This window comes from Lonchura striata, chromosome 20 (assembly GCF_050655825.1).
Source record: "Lonchura striata isolate lonStrDom1 chromosome 20, ASM5065582v1, whole genome shotgun sequence".
Lineage (NCBI taxonomy): Eukaryota > Metazoa > Chordata > Aves > Passeriformes > Estrildidae > Lonchura > Lonchura striata.
Genome location: NC_140722.1, coordinates 968,636 through 981,149, shown reverse-complemented (window position 1 = coordinate 981,149; position 12,514 = coordinate 968,636). Strand labels below are relative to the sequence as shown.

At 48.8% G+C, this 12,514-nt stretch overlaps 1 protein-coding gene across 4 annotated transcripts in view; it reads right to left on the bottom strand.

The window, feature by feature from the left end:
* LOC110473800 (rho GTPase-activating protein 39) overlaps positions 1-12,514 on the bottom strand; it is a 60,471-nt gene that overhangs the window by 28,996 nt on the left and 18,961 nt on the right. For all 4 annotated transcript variants that reach the window (XM_085557690.1, XM_021536656.2, XM_085557691.1 and 1 more), the window contains exon 2: positions 861-1,259. In XM_085557690.1, the coding sequence (XP_085413816.1) occupies positions 861-1,259 (399 nt within the window). The remainder of the gene's footprint in view (positions 1-860; positions 1,260-12,514) is intronic.

Genomic DNA, 12,514 nt, shown 5'->3' with positions numbered 1-12,514 from the left:
CCCTCAGGTCAGTTCTCAATATGACCCAACTTTGCTTGCTGCATGGCCTCCCCAGCTACCAGTACCACATCCTCCAGGGGAGGATGATGCCCAGGTAGAGCAGGAGGGAGGCAGAGCAGCCCCACACAGTATCCCAGGCAGAGAGGCCAACCCAACAGAGATTGGGGAAGGGATACTTATGTGCAGCTGAAGCTGAAATCATATACAATAAAAGAAATCCCCAATTGCTGTCAGACTAGTTTTAGTGTAAAATAAAATCTCTTAGTCAAACAAAATAGCATCTTGTTATTGGTCTTTTATTTCAGGCTTGATGTTATCACGTAACTATGCCAGCAGCTCTGTCCCTGCAGCCCCACCTCCTGCCCTGGCTGAAGCTGCAAGACATCAGCAACTGAGCAAGTAGGAAAGGAAGGAACCAGACCAGATGGGCTCACCCACACCCCACAGGAGCCTGACCCACTGCACAGGAGCTATGGCCATCCCAACAAACCCTGTTGCAAGTTTTTGAGAAGTTTTCATCACTACATGACATTCCTGCCTGTCCCCCTGTCTTTCTATTGTAGCACCCAGAGCAAAGATTATCTTTTGACATGTATTTTTATGGTATATCACACAAAGATGGCCTGGCCCAAGCTGGGGACATTCAGGCAGTGGTGAAAGCAGACAGCTGTACCCCAAGAAGAGGAGGGCACATGGCAGTGATTGGGGGCCTGGCAGTACTTTGCCCAGCGCTGCACCCTCCTGGGGCAGCACAGCACTCTCCTGAGGAAGCATGGTTCCCAAACTGCCTAACAGGGACTGCCTGGCAGCTAAATTCACCCAGTAGATATAAATAGAGAAGGCTGAAGCTCTCCCCATACCTGGCAGGATCTTTCCTCTTCTCCGCTGCACTGTTCCACTTGCCCTTCTCCATCTCCCGAAAGACAGCCATTTGGATGGGGGTGCTTCTGCCACTGCTGCTGGTGCTGCCTCGGTGCTCTCGGCCACAGCAGTCAGGCTGGGAGCTGCCCTTCATGGCCTGGAGCTGTGCCAAGGGCACAATGTCACAGCCCTGGGGCCGGTGCCACACTGTCTGCCGTGTGATGGCATTGTAGTAGTAGAAGCGGTTGTTGTTCTGGTCGAAGAGTTCCCACCACTGCTTCTGGTCTGACTGGCGCACCTTCAGGTTGGGAGGGGGCTCCCAGCTGCACTCCCCAGTGGTCAGGTTCACGTACATCTGCTGCTGGGAGCGAGGCTCAATTATCTCCACCCAGTCTGAGCTGCAGGGACACAAGAGCCACATTAGTTTGGGCCAGAGGCCCAAAGCAAACAGGTTGTCTGAAGAGTCCTACAGAACTGCTGCCACTGGGCCAGGCAGTCTGCTTGCAGATCAAAGCATTGCTTGGGGCTATTCAGCAGTCTAATGATCTTAGGAGAAGCCAGGGCAAGGGTTGGATATGGGGCTGCTACAAAGGAGCAGTTTTTTGGCACAGGGAAGGGGAGGTCAGCCCCATCAGCCTGGCCCCGTCACTTCCCACTCACCAGCCCAAGACTAACCCATGGGGCTGGGCAAGCACTGTCTGTTGATGCTGGGATGACTCACATCAAGGGCTGGCCCAGTCACAGGAGTGCCAGTGCCTGGGAGATGCAGGGTGCAGGATGCAGGAGTGTAGGGGACTTGACTTTCAGGAGCAGGGAGATCTGCTCCTTTTGAGAGCTGCACATTCCACCTGGGGAGACCAAAGCCCTGGCTCCCAACAATTCGAGCAACCTGCTCCATGCAAGTGCCTGCCTGCAGGCTCTACATGCTGTGGGGCTGGGAGGGACCTCTGTGTCCCATGGACCGTGCTCAGAGCCCACACTTCTGTCCAAAAGATATATGTGGGGTATGCCTGGTGGATGAGACCATCTTCATTGCAGGCTCTTCCCCCTACCCCTTGTCTGATGGGACAGAGCCTTCAGCAGGGTGTAAGGTGACCCTATGGACAGGCCCTGCTGCTGATCCATAACCCTTTGCAGCCCTAAAGATCCACTCCTTGAACCCCAGGGTCCCTTTATCAGCACCCATACTGGCCCAGTCAGTGAGAGCAAGGCAGGTAGTGCTGAAGGACTGCTTTCCAGGCAGATCAGCACAGTGGTTTTCGTGCAGAGGGCTGCACATCCATCATACATGGCATATCAACCATATCACTGACACATCAACCCTTAAGAGCTGGCTTGAGGAGCTCAGCAAAGCCAATGCAGTAGCCCAAACCATTTTGGATAGCCCAGGTAAATGAAGGGAGTGCAATCCCAGCAAAGTCTCCCTCCACAAAGGAGAGATGCTGCCTAAAGTGATCCTGAACCAAGTTGTATGCTCAGCATGCTGAAAAACAACATGAGCCCCTACTGCTCCCACACTCCAAAGTCTGGCCTCCATCCAAATGTTGGTGGAGGCTGCAGGAAGGAGAGCCTAGTTAACTAAAGCTACTTTTCTATTGATACAAGCCGTATGAAGATGACAAGTCCAAGGCCCCTCTTGAAACCTGTTCCTGCCCATGGGTTCACTCTGACACAACCGCCAGCTGCTCTCCGTCGAGGGTATGACAGCAGAAGTCACAGCAGAAGAGGGAGAAGGGAGATCCCACTGCATCCCTCTCACACCCTCAGCTGCCAGCCTGCAGGTCCTCAGAAGGGTCAGGAGATGGTGGCAGCACTGCAGTGCCTGAAATGGCAGCCCAGGCTCCTGTGCCTGGTCCTGGCTTTCTGAGAAAGGTCAGGATGTCTCCTATCACCAGGCAAATCTAGGTGAGGGTTTAGTTGCCCATTGCACCTCCCTGCTAGGAAAATTGTGGGTTTGATTGACAGCAATCAATGCTGAGCAGTCTGGCATGTACTCATAAAAATGAACTCAGGAGATCATTTTTAGATCAGGCCAGTCCTCAAAATTGAGGAAAAGCAAGGAGTACATTCTTGGAGCAGGGCCAGCCCCAGGCTGCCACACAAGCCTCAAAAATAACATCAGGAACTCTGGAAAGATGTGATAAACCCAGGACTGCAGAGATAAGGCTGTAACTTGGACACACAAAACCCAAAATTAATTCATATTCCACTTTACAAGGTTAAAGAAGTTTCCTGGGGGTGGTTTAAATAATGCTTTTCTTCGTCCTTTCAGCTCCAAGTGCTGAGGGATGCAGCAGGCACAAAGTGTGCACCCACCCCACAAGCACTGCAGCACCTGCTCCCACCAGCAGGATCACGGCAATAGTTTCAGTTCATCTCAGCTCCTGTGACTCAGTGTCCCCAAAACACGACTTGCTTGCAGTCCCATTTGCCCGACCCCTCCACTGCCCGAGCACAGGACAGGCAGCCTGCTGGCATCGCAATGGCTCCAGGGAACTAACGCAGTCACCAGAGCCTGCAAGGTGGAGGGATTTCAACAAAACCCCCACTCGCTTCCAAAAGCAACCCACATTCCCAAGGTGCATCCTCCTGTACTGTCAGAAAGTCCAGGAGCTTCCTTTGTGTCCTGAGTAATACTTTCCAGACCTCATAGCTGGGAAACAGGACGCAGCTCCAGCTGCTCACTCCAGCAGGCAAAGGCCCCCAACTGTGATGGCTTGTGCTGCGGGATTTGTAATTTTTTCTTCTTCACCCCCCCATTCCCCCCTCCCCCGACCCTGCGTTCCCTTATCACTCCCTCTCCCCGCACGGTTCCTAGTCCTGATCTTTTGTTCCCTTATCACTCCCCCTCCCCGCACGGTTCCTTGTCCTGATCTTTTGTTCCCTTATCACTCCCCCTCCCCGCACGGTTCCTTGTCCTGATCTTTTGTTCCCTTATCACTCCCCCCCGCCACGCGGTCTGTCCCTGCCCCCCCCTTCCCATCGCTGTCCCCGGGGTCTCCGCGGTTTCCCTGCCCCTGCCTCCCTGGCCGCGGCTCATGTTTCCCCCAGCAGGCACGGGGTATAACCGACCCTCGGTCGGTCGGTGCCCCGGGGTCTCGGGGACACGCTCCCACAATAAACACGTGTTTGCACCCGAGCCCCGTGTCGCCATTTCGTCTGTTCCCGCGCTAGAACTGAGCCTCGCAGAGCCGAAGGCGAAAAGCGGCGCCGCCTCTCCCCGCTCCCGCCGTGCTCCCACAGGCACCCGCCCTGAGCTGGTCTCGCACGGCAACATTGTGCTGTGAGCATGCTGATGTTTTGGAGGAGTGGCAAGGCCATTGCAGGGGTCAGCCCCCAAGCAGCAGCATGTTGTGAACAGGATAGTGCACCAGGCATGCAAAAAGCAGAAGAAAGTGTAGGGCTTTTTGTGCATAATCACATCTCATGTATGTGGCAGCAGGTCTCTGGCCACAGAGAGCAGGCACAGACTTTCCCAGGTATTTTCCCTGGGAAGGCGGTGAGAAGATCAGAGAAAAGAATGAGAAACAATTCTTATCTTCACTTGCTGCACCTGTTGTTTTGCTCATGTAGAACGTGTCATGGAGATTTGTTTACCAAAGGGCGATTTCTTAATTGTATACTGGATAATGTTTGGATTGATTGACCAATTAGTTCAAAGCTGTACTGGACTGGCTGTAAAGGTTACTGAGTTTCTTAATAAGTACAGTATAATATAGTATAGGATGATATAATAAAGCAATTGATCAGCTTTCTGCAATCACAGAGTCAATGCTAATAATTAGCTGTCTGGGGGCCTGCGGTGATACATGGAGACAGATCTGAAGGCTTCGCCTCACAGATGGACAGCTGTTTTTTTAATAAAGTGCTGTAATAGATAGTACAGCTAAGAGCCAAGCTGGTGCATTCTGTCCTGCATCTTCAAGGTCACAGGGGATGGACATGTTCAAACTTTGCTCCCTCAAAACCAGCTTGAGTTCTTCCTGGCTGCCACTCCTGCTTGGCAAAGCCTCGGAATAAAAAATTATAGCAGTAATTTTTAAGAAATGGTGTTTCATCCCGAAAGGGCATCTGCAAGCATCTCCTCACTAGGTCTTTCTCACAAAGCCTGTAAATGCTTAGTAGGAAGGAATACATTTTTTTTAACTACAGAGAACTGAGCAGGACCAGAAATGAAATGGACCAGGTACAAGAGAAGAGTCACTCGCAGGAAGAGCTGAGGAACCCCAAGAAGTCAAACAGGCACTCCCTCACAGGACAGCTGGTTTTCCTGGCACCATCACCCAAGTGACAACACAGCCCAGGCAGCCAAGCACAATCCTGGGACAGCAAAACTTCTTCCCAAGGCCGTAAGAATAGTAGAGATGTTTTCTTAGCTGGACCTGTCAGCTCAAGATCAGCTTGGCGTGATCTACGGCCTCACATGTGGAAACTGCTCAGCACCAGCTTGAGGAGGCAAACATCCACCAAGGGGAAGAGAGCACCAAGTATAGCCATGGGAAACAACTGCCTCAGGGAGCTTCACACCAGGCTGCCAACAAACCCTTCTGCATGGCTACAAGGACTCCTCTTATGACTTATTTCACTTCCATGTGTTGCACTACGACACAAAATAACTCACACACTCACTTTATGATTTAAAAGAAGAAAAAGAGGAAGTTTATTTTCTGACTCCCCAATATATAGAATTCCAAAAGTGACAGTGGATTGGAGGATGAAATGGCCACCTCTCCAACCACACTGGTCAAACTTAGAGTCCATCAATTCTCTCCTCCCACAAAGAATGCAAAACAATCATTATTTATGTGAACAGTGCATGAGAACTCCAGTAGAAATATGTAAACATCAGAAGGCTTAAAAAACTTTCAAAAGAACTTTAAAAATTTTAAAAGAACAGGGCAACATCCATACTCTAATTTTTGGATTTCTGTGTTTCAAGCCAAGATCCCATCTCCTTCCTGCACTTCCCTTCTTTGGAATAAGCCCTGCAGAGAGTTGAGGCAGTACTAAGTCCTTCCTGGCCAAACATGGCTCCATACCAAGTGGGATTTTTCAAGAGTAATGCCCTCAATGGAGGCCTGCAGCATACTCAAAGCCAGTCCCAAGACAAAATGCCAGTTGGTGTCATCATCAGAGATCATCTAGCTGAGGATGTGCCACTGCCAAAACAAAGTGCGTTGTTAACAGGTCCTCCTTGAGGAGGAGGAATGCAGTTTGGCCATCACACACAGAGTGAAGTTTCTCAGAGACTGACCACAGTGTCATGGTGACACCAGCCAAAGGCAGGGAAGTGTGTGCAGGGAAGGCCACTTGCTGTATAGCAACCAACTGGGGTGATGGGGATGGGTATCTGAAATAACCTGCCCCACAGAAACAAGTTCAAATCCTCTTTCATTTGCTGTTAATGGAGCATAGGACAAAGGACCAATGAAAAGGAGCAGAAGCAGTCATACAGAGAATAATGCCATGCTCACCATCCTGAGTCCTCTAAAAGGAAGCCCCTGAGGCAGATCATGGCAAGCCAGTTCAGGAATGGGAAATGGGTATCAACCCAGAGGCTCCACTGCTACTGACATTGCTGCTCCTCTGTGGGTCTAGGCTCCCAGCTGACTGAAGAACAGCACGGGCTGTGTTAAAGAACTCAAGCCACTACAGACTTTTTAAAATCACACTTGCCCCTTCACCTTCTTCAAAACAGGCAAAGCCACCTCAGAAAAATTCACTTAGTACATATGCTGAGAAACAAGCACAACCTCCAGGTGGTTCTGATTGACTCAGATTTCCGTATCAAAGCCAGGACAAGGCTGTAAAACTCATCTCTAGCCTCGAACTGCAGAGACCCTCCAGAAGGTCTCTAGCATCGGCTCCTTATGGGAATCCTCCTTCAGCTGAGTGAGAGAATTCAGGCTTTATTCACTGGCTTCTCTCACCTGAGTCCAGAAAAGCTGTAATTTATATCTTAGGACGAAAAAAGTACCCAAAACAAACATCTCCCTCCTACACACACACACACACACACACACACATATACACATTATAACTTCTTTTGAATACCCATGCCTCCTTCTAACAAAAAATTATAGAGAACAAAAATAATGTCAGGCTGTTCATAAAATTCTCCTGCTCCTGAAAATAAGCACTATGCAAACAAACCAACCTCTGCTTTGCCAAAGACAGACCACACTGCGAAAATCCAGAACAAATGCTGATTGCTCAAAGTCTGAGCACATATGCTTAGCTCCAGCAAGAGCAGAACAGGGACAGGCCTCTGAAAGCAGAGCGCAGCCTGGCATCACATTGCACAGAAGAGAGAGAATAACACCATCGTTTGGGTGGGTTAGTGATACAAGAGAGCCTGGAAAAGGTCTTATCACAAAAAACATCTTATTACTTTGGTGTTTTTAATGAAAAAGAAAAGAAAACAAAAAACAACAAAACAAACAAAACCAAAGCCACAAGCCTTCTGCTAGGTGGTATTTTCAAAGATGATGTCAGATGGGAAACTTGATGGCTTTCTGGTTGCTTGGACTCTGACAGCTCTTGCCTCTTTCCTAGTTTTCCCAAACTTTCCGCCAGCCCAGGTACCAGCATTGCTGGCTCCATCTTGCTGCTGTTAGCCTCTTGATTTATGCCAAGTCCAGAGCAGAACAGACAGTAAAGGGGTAGCTCAGTCCACAGGAGCAGGTTGAAGCAACACCAAAATTACCAGCAAATTCCCCCAATATCCTGTCTCAGAGAGACAGAAGTAAGAAAAAAGGACTTTTAGGACACAGATGAGATGTCTTGGGGTCTCTGAAAAAGGAGAGAGGAAGGGCATAAGGAAGGACAGACCTATGACAATGATAATCAGTTTAAAATAAAGTCCAGAACAGTCTCAAAGGCATAAGGCCCAACAGCCCAAGACCAGTACCTGAACCTTGGGTGGAATGGATGCACAGACATCTTAGAGCTCTGTATGTCAGTAGGGAGGAGGAAAGGTAGCACAGACACTCCCACACCAACCTTCATGTTTCTCTATTATCCGCTCTGTGCTGAATGTTGTCCACTAGGTTTGGAGTGATTTGAGTCCTGAAATCACTCCCTGGAGCCACAAAGGGAGCACCCCAAGGGAGGGGAAGACAGAAGGGCTTGAACTGCTGCTCATCCCCACCCCATCCTTTAGCCCCCCATCACAGAATGGGCAATTCTGCAACAGAGAGAAGATCAAGGGACAGAAAACGTCCCTGTTTTAATGGCTTCGAGAAAAAACACAAAGCACGTGCTGGTTGGACACTGAGCAGAAGGAGGATATGTACTGGAGACACAGGCACCAGGGGACTGCCTGGTGACCAGCAGACCAACACTAAAGGAAACTGAACCTGAGGGCAGGAGGGGCAGTAAAATCCACTCCTGTTAAAAAAATCTTGGCAATGCAAACCAGGTACAGGTTTCCACCAGAGAGCTACCTGCCGCTTCCCTGGAGGCCAAGGGCCTCTCACTTCTCTCTCTCCTCAAATTGTCATTGAGGGTGAGCACTTTGGCCTGTGTTATGGCTAGAGACCAGCTGTTGCCACTGCAGAAGGCAAAAGACATGTCAAAAAACATTCAGCATCAATAAGTTTCCAAATGTTTCCCTCTACTCTTTGCAATAATCCACAGGCTGGCCAGGGCACATATCTGGCAGGCAGCCCCTCCTGCCTATCTGTCCCAGCCAGCCCATGAGTTTCACATGCTGAGGAGCAAAATCATTTGTGGAGTTTGAGCCCCAGGCCACAGCAGAGAAGTGAGCTAATTTTCTTGGGCTATGGGACCTGCCCTGACACCCTGTCCAGCCCTCAAGTGCTGTCATAGCATACCTTGGGTCTCTTGTGCCATTATGGCTGGAGTTTTCATTCTGCAGGTCAGAGCACAAGCTCAAAACTCCAGTACTTAAACAGCCTCCCCAAAGCTCTGGTTTGCCCCAGATGAAGTGGCACCTCCTAAGCTCAATGAAAGCTTAAGCAGAGTTATTTTTCCTTTTAAGGGGCTGAGTACTTAAGAACAAATTGCAGAAGAAAAAAAAAACTTGCAGTCTTCATCCCCTCTCCTTCCAAAATGTGCTGTGTGCATCCACAGCTGCATCTAAACTACAGCTGCTGGAAGGCAGGCAGCTGTGGAGGGAAGCTCAGTGCTGGAAGGATGGTCCCTGCCCAGGGGACACAAGGTGCCTTGGCAGGGAGCTGAGACATGGCACAGCTCAGTGATGGCCTCCTACCTGCACAGCCTTAGGCTGCATCAATCCCAGGACACATTGTCAGGTCTGTCGCAGGACTGAGACCAGGACTGGGACCAATGCTAGCACCACTGCACCTGATAGTGACTACATCCCACCTCAACATGCTAATAACTAGACTTTGTCCCCAACAGACAGGATTTAAATGGGAAAACTTCAATTTTGTCATTATTCTAGAGAGGAAATTATTTCACAGTTGCTTAGGTAAAGGCATTACAGGACAACCTGCCAGTTCAGCAACAAATTATGACCACGGCTGGGATGCATACTGCTTACCTTCCACCCCTGGTGCTCCCCCATGGCAGCATATTGGGCTCAGCCCCAAGGAGGCAACCTGATGCCTTCCCATTTGCTCCCATGGTGATGCCCCTGGTTTCAGGGAGGATTTGTGCAGGCACACTGCAAGCATGGCTCGATGAGCATCACCATGGTCATCCTACCTGTACAGGATCCCACCAAAGGGGGCAGCAGGGCTCTTGTAAAGTCATCACCAGATACACCAGCCATCCTTCCAGGAGTGTAAATCTCTACAGGCAGGTATCCAAGGTAGTAGATCTACTTTCTCCATGTCTTCTTGGGACACACCGATCTAAGATACATGATGCCAGCTGAAGCAGACCTGAGCTTCATCCTCTTCTGAGAGTGTATGCAGGCACCAAGTCATACAGGATCTGCCCACAATGGTACTCAAAGCAGCTAAGAGCCTCCCACCATGAATGAAACTCTAAAATCAGGCCTGGGCTGTTTGTGTTTTTTTAAGAAGGATACATACAAACAAGAGGAAAGGATGGAGATAGAACCCCTAAGTCTCCCGCCTTCTCAATGAGCCCCAGTACCTCTTAGCACTACCTGCTGACTGAAACCCTTGTCAGTGACTAGAAAGCTGAACATGGCTCCACAGACCTGTAAGGCCCCAATACCTCTTGGCAGCTGTTGAACAGAAGTAAACTGAACGTGAAGCAGGATGACATTTCCCAATGACAACAAAATTGCACCCTGGGTGAAGAGCATCTAGCTTTTAAACTGCAGGAATGAGGTGAAAAAGTTGTATCTGCCAAAATTACGTAGGACAAGAGCCCAGAGCTCTGGAAAAGCAGCATACACCAAGTGCTCTCCCTGAGCCAAAGCAAGTAATGTCACATCAGTGATATCCCTGCTATTTCAAGGACGCAGCAGCAGCCACTGCCCTGTCATCCTATAATTACTGACAAAGATCTTGATTTATCTAGCTTGCTCCCCAGCTGCTTCAAGACTGAGATTTACTCTTCACTGCCTCCTATGTCACCACTCCTGATTTCAGGGATTTCTCCCAGCATTGCCATGAAGCCAACACAGCAGCTGCCTCCTCAGACAGTTGATGCCAAACAAAGCAGTCTGGGAATAGGAGGCTCTACAATCAGAAGTTGTTTTAGAAAAGCCACATTACCACATAAACCCAGCAATTGCTCCAGGACCTTGGGACTCAGCAGTGACTGATTGTCACTTCTGTATATGGATCATCCTGGGCTTGGTGACACGCCAGGAAGTGCACAGACATACACACACTGCAGTGCAGCATAGTTTCCCCATACAGGAGGACAAAAGAACAACCATTACTCTGCCATCTTCACTGAAGGGAAGAGAGAGCCCATAGCAGCCAGAACAGAACAAAGTAAATAGCCAGCTCCCAAGGCTCATTTGCATCATACACAGGGATGTTTCTTTTCTGCAGAAGGGAACACTGAGTAATGACAATAAAACATTTACACAGACTTCTGAACAGTGTCAGAGAGTGAAGAGGAGGAAGACAGGAACAGAAAAGAAACTTCAAGAACCAGGAAAGGGAAATCCAGGACTGTTTGGTCCTCAGGACCAAATGGCCACCATAGTGAGAGCACTCAGGGCTTGGGACTTAAGGACCTCTCAAGACCTCTGATCTAAAATAATTGCACCAGACGATCAAAAAACCATGACAATCATACCTTTTCTAAAAGCAGAACATCAGCTGGCAATGGTCAGGAACAGAAGACTGAAACTGTAATTACAGGGTGGAGAACCTGCACCGCCAGACCATGCACAACTGGACTGTATCACCCCAGGTGCCAACAGACGATGCCCTACAAACAGCCAGATCACAGAGCATAATGCTTTCAAGCACCACTCAGCAAAGCTACATATCTAAGGCAGCTAAGTTCCCAGAATATGACATTAGTAAAATAATGGCCCTGTGTCTCTGCTCATTTGAAGGGCTACCAGTCATTTATGAGCTGAAAAACAGAGTCTCTTTAAAACTCATGCACAACATAGCCACGGATAGCAAGGTACCAAGTCATTCCTCAGATATCAGGGTCCACAAAACACTGCGGGCTAAAAGCACAAAACAAATATAACAGTACTTCATCATAAGTTCTTTAGCGTTATTCATTCTTCAGCAAGAACTCCAACTGCAGCTGTCTCTGCCAATTCTGTTGAAAAAAATAATGGGAGAACAGATGCAGTGAAGCTCTTGAAAGTATTAGCTGTCCAAGCTTGTTATGTGTGACTCAAGTTAACCACCACAACACCAGGCTAGCAGAGGAATTTGGTTGCAAGTCAAAGGAAAGAACAGGAGCAGGAGTTGGCAGTAAGTCAAAGGAATAACAGTCTGCAAACAAACAACTCTCTCCCGTCCTGTGAGATGCCATCAGGAAGCTCATCCCAATAGGACCCTGTGCAGAGGAGCCACTTCAGTGTCATAATTTTCTCCAGCCCAAAGCACACCAATTTCCTCTGGCAAAGAAGGAGAGATAGTAAGTATGTAGCTGAAAACCTCAGGCACAAAGTTCATAAGCTCTTTATAAAACAGCAAGCAAGGAAAATAAATATATCATGGAAAAGAGGTCCTTCCATTTATTTTGTCTACAGGAATTGCTGAACAACAAGCATATCAGACACAACGGAGTCAGGATGTTGCAAAGCCAATGCACTGGACCCAGAGCATTGGTCCCTTCTGCGGCCCCAAAGCCTCCCCTCCTGCACGCCTGCCCCACAGGGAAGAACATGGGTCCCTGCTCTATGCACAGCTCCAGCTCTGGAAAGCTTACCTATCCCTATGTGAATTCTTAGTTTGGGATGAAAAACACAGGCCATATTTGACTATTTTATCTTGTTTTTTATTCTGAGGTAATAAACCATGAAAAAAGCTTCCTCCAAAAGGAAAGGCACACTTAATTGTTGCCCCAAACTCACATTCTTTTCCTCATTGTCTCTACAACATTACAGTGTGAGTAGGAGTCACATCCTGTGAGCTGTATTTCAGCCTCTTCTTTGTCTGCTACACACTTGCATCTTCAAGACCAGCAGTGACTACAGTAACACCTTGAACTCCAAGTAAACCAAAGTACTAGTTATCTATAGTTTCAGTGCTTTGTCACTAACAAGCTC